Source organism: Salvia hispanica, chromosome 1 (genome assembly GCF_023119035.1).
Source record: "Salvia hispanica cultivar TCC Black 2014 chromosome 1, UniMelb_Shisp_WGS_1.0, whole genome shotgun sequence".
NCBI lineage: Eukaryota > Viridiplantae > Streptophyta > Magnoliopsida > Lamiales > Lamiaceae > Salvia > Salvia hispanica.
The window spans coordinates 17,743,152-17,763,157 of NC_062965.1; the positions used below are offsets into that span (position 1 = coordinate 17,743,152).

Sequence of the window (20,006 nt, forward strand, 5' to 3'; positions counted from 1 at the left end):
TACTCATGAATTATTCGTATTTGAACTTGATAAACTTATTCCAAACGTATTTAATAAAGGTAATTACATATAATTAGTAAACTTTTTTAAGAATTTCATTTTCTTATAAGAAAATAGTTACAACTTACATGAAGTATCAATTTCTTATAAAAAATTGAATATACTCATAAGTCTCAAAGGAAAATTTGAACTAAATTCCAAAACAAAGCAATATTCCATATTGAGTTTTCCTGTCAATATGAACTCAATTTCGCCACTTATAATTCAGTGCTTCATTAATCGTCATGATGATGTGATTAGAATTGAATTTTTAATTTGAATTCGAATTTGCTAATGGCACAAATGTATTTTTTAATTAGTAAAAATGTTTGTGATTCAAGTCTCACATAATTATAATATTATTTTATTTGGGCATTTGTCTCGTGTGTACTAATTTTAGTTGTTGCGTGATTATCTTTGTCATATATTTGACTTATTAGTTTTTTATTAGGCGTATTCTTGAAGCAAGACAAAAAAATTGAAAAGCGGTAGGAAAGGTAACTACTATTCTACTAGCATTAAGTTTTTACTTTTTAGAGGTTATAAGCTGTTTCAAAAAGTTATAAGAGGTTTTAGTCTTAAAAACTTTTGTGAAAAAACTGAATAATTGTGTGTGTAATACATTACTTATAAGACTATTAATACCTAGAGAGAATTACTTACAAACACCACTTACATTGCTTGTAAGATTTTTAAAAAGTACATTGAAATATAGGGAATCAACATTTCTAAGCACAATATTTTCGTTAAGAATTAGTATTATAAATAGGGTGCAATGAATATACCTTTCAAACACCAAACAAACAAACTCCTCTTCTCAAAATCATAAATCATGAAAACTTCTTCAATCTCAACTTTTACATTCTTTATTTTATCAATCTTGTCCATCTCATGGCCAACTTCTGCTGATTTTCTTCAATGTCTCTCTCAAACATGCCACAACTACTCTTCGATTTCCAAAGTTGTTTACACCCCTTCAAACTCTTCTTACACTTCCATCCTAAGATCCTCCATCCGAAACTCAAGATTCCTGTCGGAATCCACTCCTAAACCGCAAGTGATCATAACCCCAGATCACGAATCTCAGATCCCGCCTGTCATACTCTGCGCCAAACAAAGTGGCCTAGAGATCAGAACCCGAAGCGGCGGCCATGACATGGAGGGACTATCTTACATCTCACAAGTCCCGTTCGTGGTCGTTGACTTGGTCAATCTCAGCGAAGTCACAGTCGACGTCAAGAAGAAAACAGCCTGGATCGAAGCGGGCGCAACCACCGGTGTCGTGTATTACAGGATCGCCGAAAAGAGCCCCACTCTGGGATTTCCCGGGTCTCTTTGCACCACGGTCGGCGTCAGCGGGCACTACAGTGGAGGAGGCTACGGAGCACTAGTAAGAAAATACGGCCTCGCAGCTGACAACGTCGTAGACGCAATAATCATCAACGTCAACGGAAAAATCCTAGACAGAAAATCAATGGGCGAGGATCTGTTCTGGGCAATCAGAGGTGGCGGAGCCGCCAGTTTCGGCATCATCACTGCTTGGAAAGTACAGCTGGTGGATGTTCCAAAAACAGTCACTGTTTTCTCAATCAACAGGAATGTTGAGAAACAGAACGGCGCTGAACTGTGGTACCGCTGGCAAACAGTGGTGCCAAAAGCCAACAAAGATTTGTTTTTCCGTGTCATCGTTTCCCGGACGAACGCGTCAGTCATTGTCAACTTCTTGTCAGTGTTCCAAGGCGGCGCGGACAGATTAGTTTCATACATGCAAGAAATCTTCCCTGAGCTAGGGATAGTGAGAAAAGACTGCACGGAAATGAGCTGGGTCCAATCCACCTTATTTAGCAACCGATTGCCAATCAATCCACTAGAGGCTCTGCTTAACCGGACCCGGCCCGGTCTCAGACAATATAAGGCCAAGTCGGATTATGTTCGGAAACCCCTTCCGTTGAACGTAATCAAACACATAGTGAACATGCTACGCGAACCGGAAGCGGGCGAGACTACTTACTGGATGGTGCCATACGGCGGGAGAATAGAAGAGATATCAGAATCGGAGACTCCGTTTCCTCACAGAGGTGGTGTGCTTTACAAACTTGCTGACTTCACTTACTGGCAAGACTCTCAGGCTGCGGATGCGGAGAGTTACATAAGCTGGAGTCGAAGGTATTACGAATACATGACTCCTTATGTGTCGAGCTCACCCAGGGAAGCGTATCTCAACTACAGAGATCTTGACCTCGGAGTTAATAACGTTGATGGTGAGACGAGTTATGAACAAGCTAGCGTTTGGGGGAAGCCGTATTATAAGGACAATTTCGATCGTCTTGTTCGGGTGAAAACCATTGTTGATCCGGAGAATTTCTTCAGGAATGAACAGAGCATTCCACCATTGTTGTAATAGTTGTTATGAAAAAATTATACTGCTCCCCGTCCTTAATAATTTGTCACCATCTGACCCAGCACGAAAATTATAAAAAATGTAACAGAAAATGGATTAAAAAAGTTAGTGCTACGTGAGTCCTACTTTTATATATTACTTCCTCCGTCCACGAAAATTTGTCCCAGTTTTTCATTTCCGTCCGTCCCCCAAAATTTGTCCCATTTCACTTTTACCATTTTTGGTAGTGGACCTCATATTCCACTTACTCATTCCTACTCACATTTTATTATAAAACTAATACTTTAAAAGTAGGACCCACAACCCACTAACTTTTTAATTCACTTTTCATTACATTTCTTAAAACCCGTGCCCGGTCAAACTGGGACGAATTTTCGTGGACGGAGGGAGTAATTTTATAATAAAATGTGAGTGAGTGGACTGTGGGTCCATTACTAAAAATGGTAAATATGAAAGGTGACAAATTTTTAGGAATGAACGAAAATGAAAATAAGTGACACATATTTAGGGAGGGACGGAGGGAGTAGTAATTTTCATGAATTTACTATAGTATTACTATTTTACCAAGCATGAGTTTATATGGGCATAAATGTCTTTCATTAAGCAAATGTACCATCATATGATAATATAAATAGCAATACATTTATTTACCTACCGTTAGTGGGGCAGCTGATATGTCAATGGTCTTTTAATCTTAGTCTAATAGCCGCCTTAACTCTACCTACTTCTATTTGAAGAAAAATATATCTTCTAAGTCGAATGTGAATCACGTAATTAGAGTAATATATTTTGATCACGAAACAGGACAATTAATAGCCAATTGAAGAATTTGGTTTAGGCAAGGAAATACTATTAAAAAAGACTTCCAATGAAAAATTGCTGACGCGTGATAAAGTGACAAAGTAGGTAATTTTAATTAATTATTCAATATAATTGGCTTGGTGGTTCAACACCTCATACCTCATCTTCACAATATTTTATTTTATAGTAATTTATTAATTAAGTGAATTATTAAAACTAGAGATGGTGTTAGTTTGGAGTTTATTAAGTTGTTCGACTTATTTATCTTATTAATAACATTTGTTGCTGGGCCATAATAATCATGCCATATCAAAGTGGGCTCTGCCTTAGAATAAAAATATGGAAAAAAGGAAACGTATGAGCCCATTCTAGGCCCAATATAACAACTCAACGAAAATGACTGGTGCGAGACGTGCTACATATTAACATCTAAAAATATACTTAAATAAAATATTAAAAGGATATTTTGAAATACTAACTATTCAATATAAAATTCATATCGTGTATCAAAAGACAAAAAAAATTACATAATGTTCAATTTTTCATAATCTTCTTCTTCTTCAAAGCGATTAAAAACATTTCTATCGAAAACTTGTGAAAATTTAATGAAAGTCACTAAATAATTATTCAAAGATGACCATTATTTCAAAATGGCAACACTCTTTCGACATTTCCGGCAGTAAACCAGAAGAATTAAAATAAACCTAGTACTGTGAGATCTTCGGCCTTAATTCTCAAACTTGGTCAAGCAGAATTAGTTGAATTCCGCCAAAGACGACTTCGGAATGCCTATGGTCAAACCCCCCAAAAACAACCTAATCAGCAAAACCCAGAAACTAGATTGTTAGACCAACAACATATTTGTTGAATTGTTAATATTATTTGTGTAATTTTCTAGAAGCAAAATGTATTTATTATGCTATTCATAAAATATATAGAATGATTTGAAGTAAACGTCTACCGTTTCCAGAAAGAGCAATATTTTAATCTTCTTTTGTTTTACATTAAGTAAAATTCAACATGTTAAACTTTCATAAACGCTCATGATTTCAGTGTTCGAAATTGAAGAAATTTAAAAGGGAAATTGTTTGGGAGTAATTATTTCATGATAATTTACATATTAATTGTTTGAGAAAAACTATTCATAGTCAATAGAGTAATTAATCATTATCCTACCATTCATCCAATAAAAAATCATAACATTCAATTTTTTTCTTCCCAAAGACTGACAAGATATGTGGATTTTTAACTAACTACGACATAAAAAAACGTAGGGTGTACAACACCGTAACAAGACCTACTATTTCCAACTATATGGAAAATTTTACATTACGCCAAATTTTTAATGCAGATTTGGTAAAATATAAAATATAGAGAGAAAAATTGGTTATAGTAGAAGGACGGCCCCACATCATTAAATTTTACTAGTATTGTTTAGTAGTATTAAATTAACCAATTAACTTGGAGTTTTTATAGCTCTAATTGTTTTGTCAAGCGCACCAACAAATTATAAATTTTCTTGTACACAGTATAGTGCAATAAAATATGAGATGAAATACCAATTTTCAATGTAAATAAGAAAAGGGTTTAAGATTTGAAGAAAAATGCAGCAAAATTAAATTTCAAATATAGCTGCCGCTGTTTGTCGGAATTTAAAGGTGTGAGGAATGTGTCAGAATTGATTATTCAAATCTCTTTGCAACATTAATAATAGTACTATATTCTAATGAAAAGCCTTATAAATAGAAAGACAACATTGCATGCAATTCTCAAACACAAAAGTACAATTACATCTTCTCAAGTCACAAAAATGAGTCCTCCATCAATCTCAACTCTCTCTTTCTTTCTTCTTTTCGTATCGTCGTGCTCATCTGCAGTATATGCGGATGGCCACGGCGATTTCATCCAATGCCTCTCCCGGCAATCCAACTACTCGTCCCTTTCGAACGACGTTTACACTCTCGCAAACTCGTCCTACACTTCGATCTTGCAATCCACCATCCGTAACACAAGATTCGCGTCCATATCCACTCCCAAGCCGCAAGTGATCATAACCCCTGAACACGAATCCCAGATCTCGCATGTCATATCATGCGCTAGACAAACCGGTCTGGAAATCAGAACCCGAAGCGGCGGCCATGACATGGAGGGACTGTCTTACGTCTCGCAAGTCCCGTTCGTGATCATTGACTTGGTCAACCTCAGCGAGGTCACGGTCAACGTTGACGAGAAAACAGCCTGGATCGAAGCAGGCGCCACCACCGGCACTGTATACTACAGAATCGCAGAAAAAAGCCCTATCCTCGCATTCCCCGGAGCCATCTGCACTACAGTGGGCGTCAGCGGCCATTTCAGCGGAGGAGGCTATGGCCCATTGATGAGAAAGCACGGCCTCGCTGGGGATAATGTCGTCGACGCGAAAATCATTGACGCCAACGGCAAAATCCTGGATAGGAAGTCAATGGGCGAGGATCTGTTCTGGGCGATCAGAGGCGGCGGAGGCGCCAGTTTCGGCGTGATCACTGCCTGGAAGGTACAACTGGTGGATGTTCCAGAAACAGTCACTGTTTTCTCAGTCATCAGGCCACTGGACCAGAACTCCACTGAACTGGTCCAGCGCTGGCAATACGTGGCGTCTAAAGCCGACAATGATTTATTCGTTGGAGTCTACCTATTCAGGGTGAACTCCACCATCCAAGCTAACTTATTCTCCCTCTTCCTCGGCCGCGCCGACAGGCTACTTCCACTGATGCAGGAAACCTTCCCAGAGTTAGGGTTAGCAAGAGAAGAAGTCAGAGAAATGAGTTGGGTCCAATCCACATTATTCCTCAACCAAGGTCAACAAGAGCCGCTCGAGGTCTTGCTAAACCGGACTCAACCCGGTCTTAGACAGCTTAAAACTAGATCCGACTACGTGCAAACCCCCATGCCAGAAGATGGATTCAATGGCATTTTACGAATGCTTTCTGAACCGGAAGCAGATGAAACCCTAATGTACATGGTCCCATACGGCGGGAGAATGGACGAGATACCTGAATCCGCCACTCCATTTCCGCACAGAGCCGGAAACTTGTACATGATCGCTAGTTTAGTTTACTGGCAAGACAACGAGGCTCGGGATACGGAAAGGTACTTGAGCTGGAGCAGAAGTTACAACAGTTACATGATTCCTTACGTGTCGAGCTCGCCTAGGCAAGCGTACTTCAACTACAGAGATCTCGAGATCGGAGTGAATAACCCTAATGGGAAGACGAGTTATGCGGAGGCCAGCGTTTGGGGGAAGGCGTATTACAAGGATAATTTCGATCGTCTTGTTAAGGTTAAAACGGTAATTGATCCGACTAATTTCTTCAAGAATGAACAGAGCATTCCGCCGTTGCATTCTAAGTGGACTTAGAAAGAGCAAAAGAAGTCATCGGTTGTTTCTTCTATTTGGTTTTGAATAAGGCCTCTTTATTTTTGTTAATTTATAGAGGAGGTACTAATAAATTGATGGATTAGTAATAGTAATATTCTATTTTCAATTTACACGATTTTGATGCAATTATAATATTTATAATGAATGGTACTATTATTATTACTATTATTTCTAATTTCTTATAAGATTGCTGGAGTTATCCCATCTTGTGTGAAAAAATAGTAAAAGTCTATAAGACCAAAACGCTTTCTACATTGACCATATACGTTTTGTGAAATTGAATCCAGATTGTTATGATGATTAATTAAGTGGTTCATGAAAGAAAAGTAGGAATTTGGACTTGGACTTAGACTTGGTCATTTAGTTTTTACCCATAATATTTTAATGGTTATTTATTCTGAATATACCAGTTTTCAAAGTGATCATTGGCTTGAAATGTTCAACTTGGTGGATGTTTCCAGAATCAATAACAGTTTTTTCGATCATCAATGGAACATAACTCGGACTCAATTTATCCAACCAAGTAGATTTGTCAAGTGTCGGCCCATCAGTAAAAAAGGGAGCTTGTGTGGGACTCATAAAAGATGGGCTTAGCCCATCAAATACTCAACCTAAGCAAACTTAGGATCAGCCCAGCCCAACTCAGGCTCAAGATTGGCTTCGCTAATTTTTATTATGTGTCTATCATAATTATTTCTATCTATTTACATTTATCATATTCCTCCTTCGAATTGATAACTTTAAACATCCATATATTTGATTAATAAATATTGATATAGTATTTCATTAAATCATAAAATCATCAAACGATTGTATTTGCGCTAGATGAAATTTTACTCCACTTGATGTTATAAACAAATTTATGTTGCATTTAACTAAAGCCTCGTTTAAAAATAAACCTACGAAAGTTTTGTTTGGTCTAAAGAAAGGTCTCATTTATATTTAAGGGAATTCTAGTTTATGAATAAAAAGTCTTAATTTGTTGATTAAAATTGTATATATTATAAAAATCTTATGTATGTTTGAGTATAGTCTTATCTGTAAATTTAAAACAATAAAAAATAAAAAAATAAAAGGTCGAATATATTGATAATATATTTGAATCCCTAAAAATAAAACAATGCAATTTTATCAGCGTTGAATTTCTCCCCTTTCCTAAATAATTAGATCAAAGCACTTTCTATTTAAATATTTGAGCTATGGAGAAATCCTCGAATTGAAGACATATAAATAGTCAACTTGACCAAAAGTTATGACTTGACTTATAAATGAAATCAACAGCTTTGATATGGTCTTACAACACATAATTAGGACTACGAATGGAAAAGGTATTTTTACTTACACATTGTTGTATATAGGATTGAATTCACATAAACCTTCTTAAAATAAGAATGTTAGATTATGTAAATTGTATTTATAAATTACTTGAATTTCACATAAGAGGCCCTAATTATAGTTTTATCATACATATTGCACACAGTTTATGCATCTGAAGTATTATATATGAAGAGATATAATGTTAGGCAACATATTTTATGTGAGCATCCTCCGCGAGTATTTCTATAATTTAGTCCATTGCATTATTCGTTTTATTATAATACCTTGTAAATTTTTATTGATATTATTATAATGCTAATTGCATAAAATTTGTTGTTTTATTATCAAGCAAGTTTTTGGGTTTTGATTTTCATATATACTCTACATGATTAGTAGATAATACAGACTATTGAATAACATCAAAAAATTGGATATGAGACTAAATAAAGAAATCAATAAATCGAACAATCAAAAAGTTGACACAAAACAAGAATTTCTATTGCAAATCAATACATTTATTAGTACACCATAACGAAATTAAAAGAAAAAGATCTTTATCAATACAATTCACCTTGCATGAATAACAAATACAAACATTATTGTTAACAACATAAAAGAATAATCAGAAAGCCTTATTCAGAAAAAGTTGGCGGTTACTGCAGAATATAACTCAATTCCCTTTCTTAGTCCACTTCGCCTGCAACGGCGGAATGCTCTGTTCATTCTTGAAGAAATTGGTCGGATCAACCACTGTCTTTACCCGAACAAGACGATCAAAATTATCCTTGTAATACGGCTTCCCCCAAATGCTGGCTCGTGCGTAACTTGTCTTCCCGTTAGGGTTATTCACTCCAATGTCGAGATCTCTGTAGTTGAAGTACGCTTCCCTAGGTGAGCTTGAAACATAAGGAGTCATGTATTCATAATACCTGCGGCTCCAGCTTATGTAACGGTCCGCATCTGCAGCCTCCGAGTTTTGCCAGTAAGTCAAGCCGGCAAGTTTGTAGAGTGCACCGGCTCTGTGAGGAAATGGAGTCTCAGACTCTGATATTTCATCCATTCTCCCACCATATGGCACCATGTAGTAAATAGTCTCATCCGCTTCTGGTTCGCGTAACATGGTCACCATGCCTTCAATCGCGTTCAAAGGAATGGGTGTCCGAACATAATCTGACTTGGCTTTGAGCTGTCTAATACCGGCTTGAGTCCGGTTGAGCAGAATATCAAGTGAATTGATTGGCATTTGGTTGCTAAATAAGGTGGATTGAATCCAACTCATTTCAGTGCAGTCTTCTCTTACTAGCCCTAACTCAGGGAAGATTTCTTGCATGTATGAAACTAATCTATCTGCGCCGCCTAGGAAAACTGAGAAGAAGTTGACTTGGACCGTCGTGTTCACCCTGAACACGATTACTCCCACAAACAAATCTTTGTCGGCTTGAGGCGCAACGTATTGCCAGCGATGCCACAGCTCAGCTCCATTCTGTTCTTCCACGTTCCTCGTAATTGAGAAAGCAGTGACTGTTTTTGGAACATCCACCAGTTGTACTTTCCAGGCAGTGACCACACCAAAACTGGCACCTCCTCCGCCTCTGATGGCCCAGAAAAGATCCTCGCCCATTGATTTTCTATCAAGAATTCTGCCATTAGCGTCGATTATTCTTGCATCAATGACGTTATCACCAGCAAGGCCGTATTTCCTCAGCATTGTGCCATAGCCTCCTCCACTGTAGTGGCCACCGACACCGACAGTAGTGCAAATAGCCCCGGGAAACCCTAAAGTGGAGCTCTTCTCCGCAATCTTGTAGTATACGATACCCGTGGTTGCACCTGTCTCAGTCCACGCCGTTTTCTCCTCCACATCGACAGTGACTTCGCTGAGATTGATCAAATCAATGACCACAAACGGGACATGGGAGACATAAGACAGTCCCTCCATGTCATGGCCGCCACTCCTTGTTCTGATTTCCATACCACTTTTCCTGGCACAGCGTACGACAGGCGGGATCTGGGATTCGTGTTCTGGAGTTATGATCACTTGCGGTTTAGGAGTGGATTCCGAAGCGAATCTAGGGTTTCGGATGGAGAATTGGAGGATGGAAGTGTAAGATGAGTTTGAAGGAGTGTAGACATCATTGGAAAAGTAGGAGTAGTTGGTTGTTTTGGAGAGACATTGAAGAAAGTTGTCTTGCTTATCCGCAAAAGCTGCTGATGAGCATGACAAGATGAGAAGAACAAAAAAAGAGAGATGAGTTGAATTTGAAGGCATTTTCATGGTTTATGATTATGAGAAAATGAGTTTGTGTTTGTGTTTGAAGTGTTTGAGAAGCATGAATTGTGACCTATTTATAAGAACATTATGGTTTGAAATAATCTTCATGTCCGTAAAATATTTATTTCAGATATGTCTATCCACATAGCATTTCAAAAGTCAACTGTCTCAATAGCTGCTTTATTTGAACTTTGCTACAGTCAATATATTTATATTAGGATGTGTAATATTGCTAACTATTTAAATTGCTAACTCTACTAACTCATCAATGTTGTGTATTAAAAATTTCAAAACGGTGACATTAATGTCAACACATAATATCAACATATTATATTGAAGTTCAATAAAATTATGTGTTGACATTTTAATATAAACGTATTGACATTTTTAATACGCATCGTTGATGAGTTAGCAAGTTATTAACTTAAGAAAGTTAGCAATTGATCACACCCTTACATTATCTTTAGATTCCATTTCTTATGAAAATATAAAAGTATTTAATTCACTATAATGATTTAATATTTCCTTGTGATTGAGAATTCATTTCTGAGTCCCTTGCTTATGAAGCTAGGTGCTATCTTCTTGGTAAGCTTAATTTAATTAAGTAAATTGATTGACCGATTTCAAGTTGCAAAATATTTTTAGATAAGTTAAATACCAATTGCAAGTCATGGTTATTATGTGGAATGGTCAATGATTGTTTTGACTTTCAGTTCGCAGACAATTTGAATGGCTGGGACACGGCTTCATTGTAAAAGTTGTGTTTGTGGTATTTGAGAATTGAGAGCGTTTACAATATTTCACACACACGGTGATGATTCAGGCATATTCGAGATTGAATTCTTCTGAGATTAATTTTGTAATAGTATTACACCAATTAAGGTTTTGAATAGTGTTGCGGAGTGGATCCCGCGCGATGTGAAACTAGGGTTTCAGATGGATTCATTGGCAATTATCTTACGACAAATTCTTTCGATGAAATTGTACGTTTATGATATTTTAGCAGTGAAATCAGACGTAGATATCACCGTCACTGAGTTAAACAAAATTGTCTATTCATATCATTTTGTTGAAAAACATAAACAGGATATACATGTAGTCATTGTTTTTTCGCTATGGGTAATTGCAAACAAATTCGAACTTCATAGTTTTTCCGCACAACTTTTAAAGTTGTGAGATGGACATTCAAGAATTGTTTTTGATCCGATCATTATGAATCAATAGAATAGTCAAATCCCTTATTATACACCAGATATGGCTCGGTTATTGATAGAGTGAATAGATTTACCTTTCTTAAAATCTCTCTTTTGATTCAAAATCGTGACTAGAATTTGGCCAAATATCATCGTTTCATTGAAAATTTTCCCTCTTTAGAATTTCGAATCATTAATTTTCTTATACGCATTCCACTGTGAAGATTTGGTTTTGCACAACAATTGACACAAAATACCGAAAATTCGACCGTCAATGCTCATAAGGTATGATTAATCCTATACGGAGTACTCTATTAATTTGCTTACCACAAGTCCACAATCGAACAGCATATTATTTAGATCAAAACAACTTCTACCTGCAGTCGATAAAATAAAAAAGGTTTTCCATGAATGAAGAAACAGAATATTGTCAACTTGACCAAGGTTAAAATGTCAAAGAACCTAGATAGTTATGACTTGACTTGGTTCATAAAATAAAAAGAGCAACCTTGACTTAGTCATAAATTAGTATATACGTATTTAATAAAGTAGAGCAATAACGGAAATACAATAAAATTATATACTACGTACGATTAGATACCAGTTTTGAATGTCAAATCCCAGGATTTAGGTTGGAAGAAAATTTAAAAGTCAATATAGATTGATCGTTTTCATTTTCCTTTTTAAAATTTTAATTTCTTGTGCTTAATTATGGTTGATGATATTGATATCCAAACAGGACATATAATTAATATTATACACTTCTTTCCGTTCCATGTTAATAGAGATACATCTTTTATGCACATGGATTAAGAAATAAATATTTAATATGTGAAGTGGAGAGAATAAAGTAAGAGAGATGAAAAAGTATCAGAGATAGTGTTTTACTTTTTACCAAATATAGAAATAAGTCGATTATGTTGGAACGTCCCAAAAAAATGAAAAACGACTCTATTAACATGGAACAGAGAGAGTATCATTTGATCTTTATATTTTGTATATTATTAGGGCTAAATATTCCGTTATTACTTTAGTATATAGAGTACCAACATTACACCTAGTGAATGTGCGAGCCACACCGATTCTTTGAAGAATCAAAAGGTAACCTTCTTGAAACACATTTTATTCATGTATACTATATAAATTAGATGTGTGTTTGCATAGATGTGTTTGTTTTATACGAAAATAAAATTAATCTCATAATCACTTAAACAGATCCGTATATAGGGATCCGTTTGCTAACAGCTTACTTCCGCTACGCTATCCCCAACACACCCCACCGATCAATTTGATTGTTATCCTTGTCGTTCTGGGACATGAGCACAAGGATGAAAGCACCAGATAATGAGCGTAGGAATCCTTCTCGAACGAGCTAGCACCACAAACCTGCAGCAATTCACGCAAGAAAATAGGCGAAAACATGGGTTTAGTAATTTCCTTTTTCGTAAACTTGAGAGAGAAGTATTTGGAGAAAATATCAATTTTATTATTGTATTTTTGTAGTGAATATCGTTGATCTCCATATTTATGAGAAAGAAAAAAGACCTAGACCTTAGCGGTTCGACATAACCAATAGGTTTGGGAAGAACCGTCAAGAAAACCCAAACGGGGCCGTGAAAGCCCGACTCATTACATAAATTAAATAACAAAGTAACCCAAAAGGAAATAACTCAAAACGGAAAACTAAAGCTACGATCAGCTTCTATCACGGCGCGTAATCCGTAATGTAATCACGCGGCCTCTTCTGTCGGCGTGGTCTCTCGTATGGCGATTTTACTACATACTTTGATACCTCCGCTCGAGCTATCGAAGAGCCTGTCTGTTCATGTGCGTCTTCTCCCACTCCCATGTTGGTACTATTCGTATTAGGAATGCTCTGTTCATTCTTGAAGAAATTGGTCGGATCAACAACTATCTTCACCCGAACAAGACGATCAAAATTATCCTTGTAATATTTCTTCCCCCAAATGCTGGCTTGTGAATAACTCGTCTTCCCATTAGGGTTATTCACTCCAATGTCAAGATCTCTGTAGTTGTAGTACGCTTCTCTGGGCGAGCTTGAGACATAAGGAGTCATGTATTGATAATACCTACGACTCCATCTTATATAACTGCTCGCGTTCGCAGCCTTAGAGTTTTGCCAGTAAGTCAAGCCGGCAAGTTGGTAGAGTACACCGGCTCTGTGAGGAAATGGAGTCTGCGATTCTGGTATTTCACCCATTCTTCCACCATATGGAACCATGTAGTAAATAGTCTCATCTGCTTCTGGTTCACGCAACAAAGTCACCATGCCTTTAATCGCGTTCAAAGGCATGGGAGTTCGAACATAGTCCGACTTGGCTTTGAGCTGCCTCAGACCGGCCTCAGTCCGGTTGAGCAAAGTTTCAAGTGGATTGATTGGCAATTGGAAGCTGAATAAGGTGGATCGGACCCAGCTCATTTCGATGCAGTCTTCTCTCACTAGCCCTAACTCTGGGAAGATTTCTTGCATGTATGAAAATAATCTGTCGGCGCCGCCTAGGAATACTGAGAAGAAGTTAACAAGGACCGTCATATTCACCCTGGATATGATTACTCCAACAAACAAATCTTTGTTGGCTTGGGGCGCCACGTATTGCCAGCGGTGCCACAGTTCTGTGCCGTTTTGTTGTTCAACATTCCTGTTGATTGAGAATACTGTGACTTTTTTTGGAACATCGACCAGTTGGACCTTCCAGGCTGTGATTACGCCAAAACTGGCACCTCCTCCGCCTCTGATGGCCCAGAAAAGATCCTCCCCCATTGATTTTCTGTCAAGAATTTTGCCATTAGCGTTGATTATTCTCGCATCAATAACGTTATCTCCGGCTAGGCCGTATTTTCTTAGCAATGTGCCGTAGCCTCCTCCACTGTAGTGGCCACCGACACCAACGGTAGGGCAAATACCCCCGGGAAACCCTAGAGTAGGGCTCTTTTCTGCAATCTTATAGTATACGATACCGGTGGTTGCACCTGCTTCAATCCACGCTGTTTTCTTCTCCACGTTGATTGTGACTTCACTGAGATTGATCAAATCAAGTACCACAAACGGGACTCGGGAGACATAAGACAGTCCCTCCATGTCATGGCCGCCACTCCGCGTTCTGATCTCCAAACGACTCTGCCTGGCACAGCGTATGACAGGCGGGATTTGAGATTCGTGTTCTGGGGTTATGATCACTTGCGGTTTAGGAGTGGATGCCGACGCTAATCTAAGGTTTCGGATGGAGAATTGAAGGATGGAAGTGTAAGATGAGTTCGCAGGAGTGTAGACATCATTTGAAAAGTAGGTGTAGTTGGTTGTTTTAGAGAGACATTTAAGAAAGTTGTCTTGCCTATCAGCAAAAGCTGCTGATGAGCATGACAAGATGAGAAGGAGAAAGAAAGAGAGATTGACTGAATTTGAAGGAGTTTTCATGGTTTATGATTATGCGAATATGTGTTTGTGTTTGTGTTGTTTGAGAAGCATGGATTGTGGTGCTCTATTTATAACAACATTGAGGTTAAAAATATTCATAGTATGTTAAATGTTAACTACCTCTATGGCTGCTTTGCATGAAATTCTTCTTTAATTAATGCTTTTTGATTAATGTGTCATTCTTATCCCATTGCCTATTTGATTATTGGAGGAAAGATGAAAGTATTTTCATTTTAAACGGTTCATAGCTAGTCCCTTGCCAATCTCTAGTTTATTTATTTTCTACTACAATGAAGGAGTTATCTTATTGGTATATAGCTAATTACTAATATTGAGTAAATTGAATGAATAAATACAAGTTGCTAACATTAATTACCAATCCCAAGTCATGGTGATTATGTCGATTCTATTATAGTTTTGACTTTCAATCCGCAGACAATTTGAATGGCTAAGAGCGTTTACAAATAATATTCACATAGATGGTGTTCGGATATTCGAGATTGAATTCTTTCGATATTAATTTTGTTATAGGAGTTACAACATTTAAGGACGGGATTCGTGTGGTGGGATTATGATCAGTTATTGTTTTGGTGTGGAGGATTCCGACGTGAATCAGGGTTTCGGATGGAGAATTGCAAGATGGAAGTGTAAGACAAGTTTGCAATGGAGTGTTGGTTTAGGAGTATATACTATAAATCACAAATCGCCGAAAAAAAATCCACTAAATTTGATCGAGTTCTGCTATGTCCTGCAACTTTTAATGAGCAGATGAAGTTTGAATTTGTTGGCAGTGAGTTAAATGTTTTCTTATTGTAAACAATTAACACCAATTGGTTAAAAATTTAACACTCCCTCCGTCCCACGTTACTTGAGTCACTTCTTTTTCGCACTCGTTTTGAAAAAATAATAATAAATAGTTAAAGGGAAGAAAAAATAAAGTAAAAAAGAGAATACTATACTTAAGACTCTTCTCTACATTATTATCTCTCTTACTTTTCTTTCTCTCCACTTTAACTATTTATTATTATTTTTTCAAAATGAGTGCAAAAAAGAAATGATTCAAGTAACGTGGGACAGAGGGAGTAATATATTACACACAAGTGACCAGATTTTTCACTGTGGGGTAGTTGCAAGAGAATCCAAATTTGATAATGTTTCCGAGTAATTTTTAAATTTATAGGCCGGGCTAGAAACTGACCAAATTTCATGATTTTTTCACCGAAATTATAAGTTTCAAGTTTTAAATAGAGAGTCAATAATTATTATGTATTTCATTGGGAAGATAGGGGCGGCTTTCGCACAATTATTCACACAAAATATAAAAAATTTAACAATATTATAAAAAAAAACACGGCTTCCCCATCTTGCTTTTATATGAGACCATCAAGGCTCATAAGGTAGAATTAATCATACAATATTATCTCGAGACTAAGTATTGAATCGCGTTCACTACAATCGAACAAAATTTGATTTAGATCCAGTGGTGGAGGGTGGGGGGGTGAGGGCTCCGTGCGACTATTTTCCCGTTATCGGGACGTAAAATTATCATGTCTGCCCCCTCCGTTTGCCTCCGGCATCACCCCGAACAACGTAAAAAATAGCATGTCCGCACTAAATCAAATTAATACAATATATTCCGCCCCCTCCATTTTCGGATTTGGATCCGCCACTGTTTAGATCCAAACACCTTCTACATGCTGTCGATAAAATAAAAAGGTTTTCCATGACTTGAAAAGCAGAAATTATTGTCAACTTTACGAGGGTATGAGAACCATATGGTAACGACTTATGACTAGGTTCATGGAATAAAATTAATATACTATATATCTAGTTAAGTAGAGCAATTAATGATGAAAAACGTATCTTTATTGTACACGTTGTTTCCTTTTTTTATTTAATTAAAAAATGAACAACGTTTTATTATTAATTATGCCAAATAGAACATATAATAGTTTATTGTGTTTAATTCAATTTTATATTGTCAATTATGGTTGATTATGTCCACATAGGACATATAATACCTTTTATCATTTAATCTTTATGTTTTATTAACTGTATTGGACTAAATATTCCATTATTAGAATGCAATTTAACTTTTAAACTTATTTTCAACTATATTATTAATTAAAGTTGATTGTCTAAATATTCCATTATCGAGTTTCAATTGTAATCTTGAATTGATTATGTGCAAGACGATTTTCTTCAATATGTCCCAATAATTCGAGAACTACTTGACCCTTATCCCCAAATTAAAATGTGTTTGACTTATTCTATTCTCTACGGATTGAATATCAAAATATCACAGAAAATACATGTATATCAAGACCATGACTTGGTTCATAAAAGAAAATCAGCAACCCAGCATAACTAGAAGTTATTCCAGCAACTTGAATTTGATATCATTCAGTTGATATAATTAATTAAGCATATATACCTAATTAATCGGAATCCAATTTTCAATGTCAATTAATTAAAGGTAGGGACTCATCATTCAACATAAATAATGCAATTCAGAGTCATAATTAATTGAAATTCGCACTGGGATTTCGTAACAGGCTGACGTGTCAAACTTATCATGTTTCGTAATTTGACATCATTTAAGGAGCGAAATCATAATTTTATTGTTTTTCTTGTTTTTATTTTAATTTCTGTGTATATAATTGATTTCCTTTTAATTTTATATTGTGTCCAATCTTAGTACTTATGAAAAATGGGTTTGATAGCAAACCATAAAAGGTGTAAACTCGAAAATGACCATGACTTGACTAGTAAAATTAACTTGGAATTTAAAGAAGGGTATATTAAGAATAAAAAATTTGTGCAGGTCAATTTCAAATAAAGCTGCAACAGTGGACTTTGAAAGCTTCATTATTTACGCGGCACATAGTATATATGATTAATTCAAACATTAACTTAATATTCCTATAAATAGGGGAGCCATGCATGCCTTTCAAACATCACAAACACAAACCGTTACTCATAATCTCAAAACAAAATCATAAATCATGAAAAATCATTCAATCTCAACTCTTTCATTTTCTCTTCTTCTCATATTGTCATGCACTTTGGCAGCAAATGCTGATAGACAAGACAAATTCCTTCAATGTCTCACCTATCAATTCAAGAACTACTCCTCCATTTCGGATGATATTTACACTCCTTTAAACTCCGCTTACACTTCCATCCTCCAATTCTCCATTCAAAACCCTAGATTCGCATCGGAATCCACTCCCAAACCGCAAGTGATCATAACCCCAAAGCATGAATCCCAGATCCCGTCTGTCGTACGTTGTGCCAGACAGAGTGGTCTGGAGATCAGAACTCGAAGTGGTGGCCATGACATGGAGGGATTGTCTTACGTGTCACAAGTCCCGTTCGTGATCATTGACTTGATCAATCTCAGCGAAGTCACGGTCAACGTGGAGGAGAAAACTGCGTGGATTGAAGCAGGTGCGACCACCGGTATCGTATACTACAAGATTGCAGAAAAGAGCCCTACATTAGGGTTTCCTGGGGCTATTTTCACTACCGTTGGTGTCGGTGGCCACTTCAGTGGAGGAGGCTATGGTGCAATGGTGCGAAAACATGGCCTCGCTGCAGATAACGTTGTTGATGCGAGAATAATCGACGTTCATGGAAGAATCCTCGACAGGAAATCAATGGGCGAGGATCTATTTTGGGCGATCAGAGGTGGCGGAGCTGCCAGTTTTGGCGTGATCACTGCCTGGAAAGTGCAACTGGTGGATGTTCCAGAAACAGTCACTGTTTTCTCAATCAATCGGAACGTGGAAGAACAGAACGGTACAGAGTTGTGGCATCGCTGGCAATACGTGGCGCCTCGAGCAGACAAAGACCTGTTCGTCGGTGTCATCGTGTTAAGGGTGAACACGACGGTCCAAGTCAACTTCTTCTCAGTTTTCCAAGGCGGCGCCGAAAGATTAGTTTCATACATGCAAGAAATCTTCCCAGAGTTAGGGTTAGTGAGAGAAGACTGCACAGAAATGAGCTGGATCCAATCTGCCTTGTTTATCAACCAAATGCCGATCGATCCAGTAGATGCTCTGCTCAACCGGACTCAACCCTTCGGCCTCAGACAGCTCAAGACCAAGTCCGATTATGTCCGGAAGCCAGTTCCTTTAAACGCGATCGAAGGCATGGTGACCATGTTACGCGAACCGGAAGCAGATGGGACTATGTACTATTTGGTTCCATATGGTGGAAGAATGAATGAAATATCAGAATTGGAAACTCCATTTCCTCACAGAGCCGGTGCACTCTACCAACTAGCTAGCCTGACTTACTGGCAAAACTCCGAGGCAGCGGAAGCGGACAGATACATAAGCTGGAGCCGTAGATATTACGAATACATGACTCCTTATGTGTCAAGCTCGCCCAGGGAAGCGTACTACAACTACAGAGATCTCGACATTGGAGTGAATAACCCTAATGGGAAGACAAGTTATGCACGAGCCAGCATTTGGGGGAAGCCGTATTACAAGGATAATTTCGATCGTCTTGTTCGGGTGAAGACAGTGGTTGATCCGACTAATTTCTTCAAGAACGAACAGAGCATTCCACCGTTGCAAGCGAAGTGGACTAGGAAAGGGAATTAAGATATATTTTTCCGTAACTGCCAACATGTTCCATGCATGTTGCTGAATATGACTTTCTGATTATTATTATTTTGTAATTCTATGTTTGTATTTGTTATTTAACGCCATATTATACTAGTAAATTGATTGATTTGCAATAAAAAATTACTAATATTTTCAAATTGTGCAATATATATTTTAGCCAAGCCCATAAAAATGTTGGGCTTATGTTTTTGTTGGGATTAACTCTGGGCCGTAAAATGAAACATGTGTTTTGGGCCTACCAATACAGATTGTAGATAACGGTTTTACATGTTATATGACTAAAATTTATAACAAATAGTATTAGTTAAAAGTTGATTTTATATGAATTATTTTTTTCGATGATTGTCGATGGTTTCAAGAAACAGACATCGAGAGAAAAATATCAAAATTGGGGTGAAAATATTATGGGGTAGTTTGGTCCAATTATAAATATTGTTAAGGAAATAATTATAAAAAAGAAGAGAAAAAAGAGAAAATCTTTTATTCTGAAAA

The 20,006-nt window shown here is 37.1% G+C and overlaps 5 protein-coding genes across 5 annotated transcripts; 3 read left to right on the forward strand and 2 right to left on the reverse strand.

Moving 5' to 3' along the window:
* The first annotated feature begins 871 nt into the window (after nt 1-871).
* LOC125188818 (tetrahydrocannabinolic acid synthase-like) lies at nt 872-2,440 on the forward strand. Its single transcript, XM_048085879.1, has one exon. It carries the CDS (start codon nt 872-874, stop codon nt 2,438-2,440), a length of 1,569 nt encoding a protein of 522 aa, XP_047941836.1.
* A 2,597-nt stretch (nt 2,441-5,037) lies between these two features.
* Nucleotides 5,038-6,765, forward strand: LOC125202066 (berberine bridge enzyme-like 18). Its single transcript, XM_048100387.1, has one exon. It carries the CDS (start codon nt 5,052-5,054, stop codon nt 6,636-6,638), a length of 1,587 nt encoding a protein of 528 aa, XP_047956344.1. The 5' UTR covers nt 5,038-5,051; the 3' UTR covers nt 6,639-6,765.
* Nucleotides 6,766-8,514: 1,749 nt separating this feature from the next.
* LOC125202065 (berberine bridge enzyme-like 18) lies at nt 8,515-10,275 on the reverse strand. Its single transcript, XM_048100386.1, has one exon. The coding sequence runs from the start codon at nt 10,249-10,251 to the stop codon at nt 8,647-8,649; it is 1,605 nt and encodes a 534-aa protein (XP_047956343.1). The 5' UTR covers nt 10,252-10,275; the 3' UTR covers nt 8,515-8,646.
* A 2,630-nt stretch (nt 10,276-12,905) lies between these two features.
* Nucleotides 12,906-14,900, reverse strand: LOC125202605 (berberine bridge enzyme-like 18). The gene has a single exon (XM_048101039.1). The coding sequence runs from the start codon at nt 14,875-14,877 to the stop codon at nt 13,147-13,149; it is 1,731 nt and encodes a 576-aa protein (XP_047956996.1). The 5' UTR covers nt 14,878-14,900; the 3' UTR covers nt 12,906-13,146.
* A 2,982-nt stretch (nt 14,901-17,882) lies between these two features.
* On the forward strand, nt 17,883-19,612 carry LOC125190355 (berberine bridge enzyme-like 18). Its single transcript, XM_048087675.1, has one exon. It carries the CDS (start codon nt 17,883-17,885, stop codon nt 19,488-19,490), a length of 1,608 nt encoding a protein of 535 aa, XP_047943632.1. The 3' UTR covers nt 19,491-19,612.
* Nucleotides 19,613-20,006: the final 394 nt, after the last annotated feature.

What these genes read in the sequence shown, in the direction of transcription:
- LOC125202065 (XM_048100386.1), bottom strand. Translation starts at nt 10,251, where the DNA reads ATGAAAATGCCTTCAAATTCAACTCATCTCTCTTTTTTTGTTCTTCTC.
- LOC125202066 (XM_048100387.1), top strand. Translation starts at nt 5,052, where the DNA reads ATGAGTCCTCCATCAATCTCAACTCTCTCTTTCTTTCTTCTTTTCGTA.
- LOC125202605 (XM_048101039.1), bottom strand. Translation starts at nt 14,877, where the DNA reads ATGAAAACTCCTTCAAATTCAGTCAATCTCTCTTTCTTTCTCCTTCTC.
- LOC125190355 (XM_048087675.1), top strand. Translation starts at nt 17,883, where the DNA reads ATGAAAAATCATTCAATCTCAACTCTTTCATTTTCTCTTCTTCTCATA.
- LOC125188818 (XM_048085879.1), top strand. Translation starts at nt 872, where the DNA reads ATGAAAACTTCTTCAATCTCAACTTTTACATTCTTTATTTTATCAATC.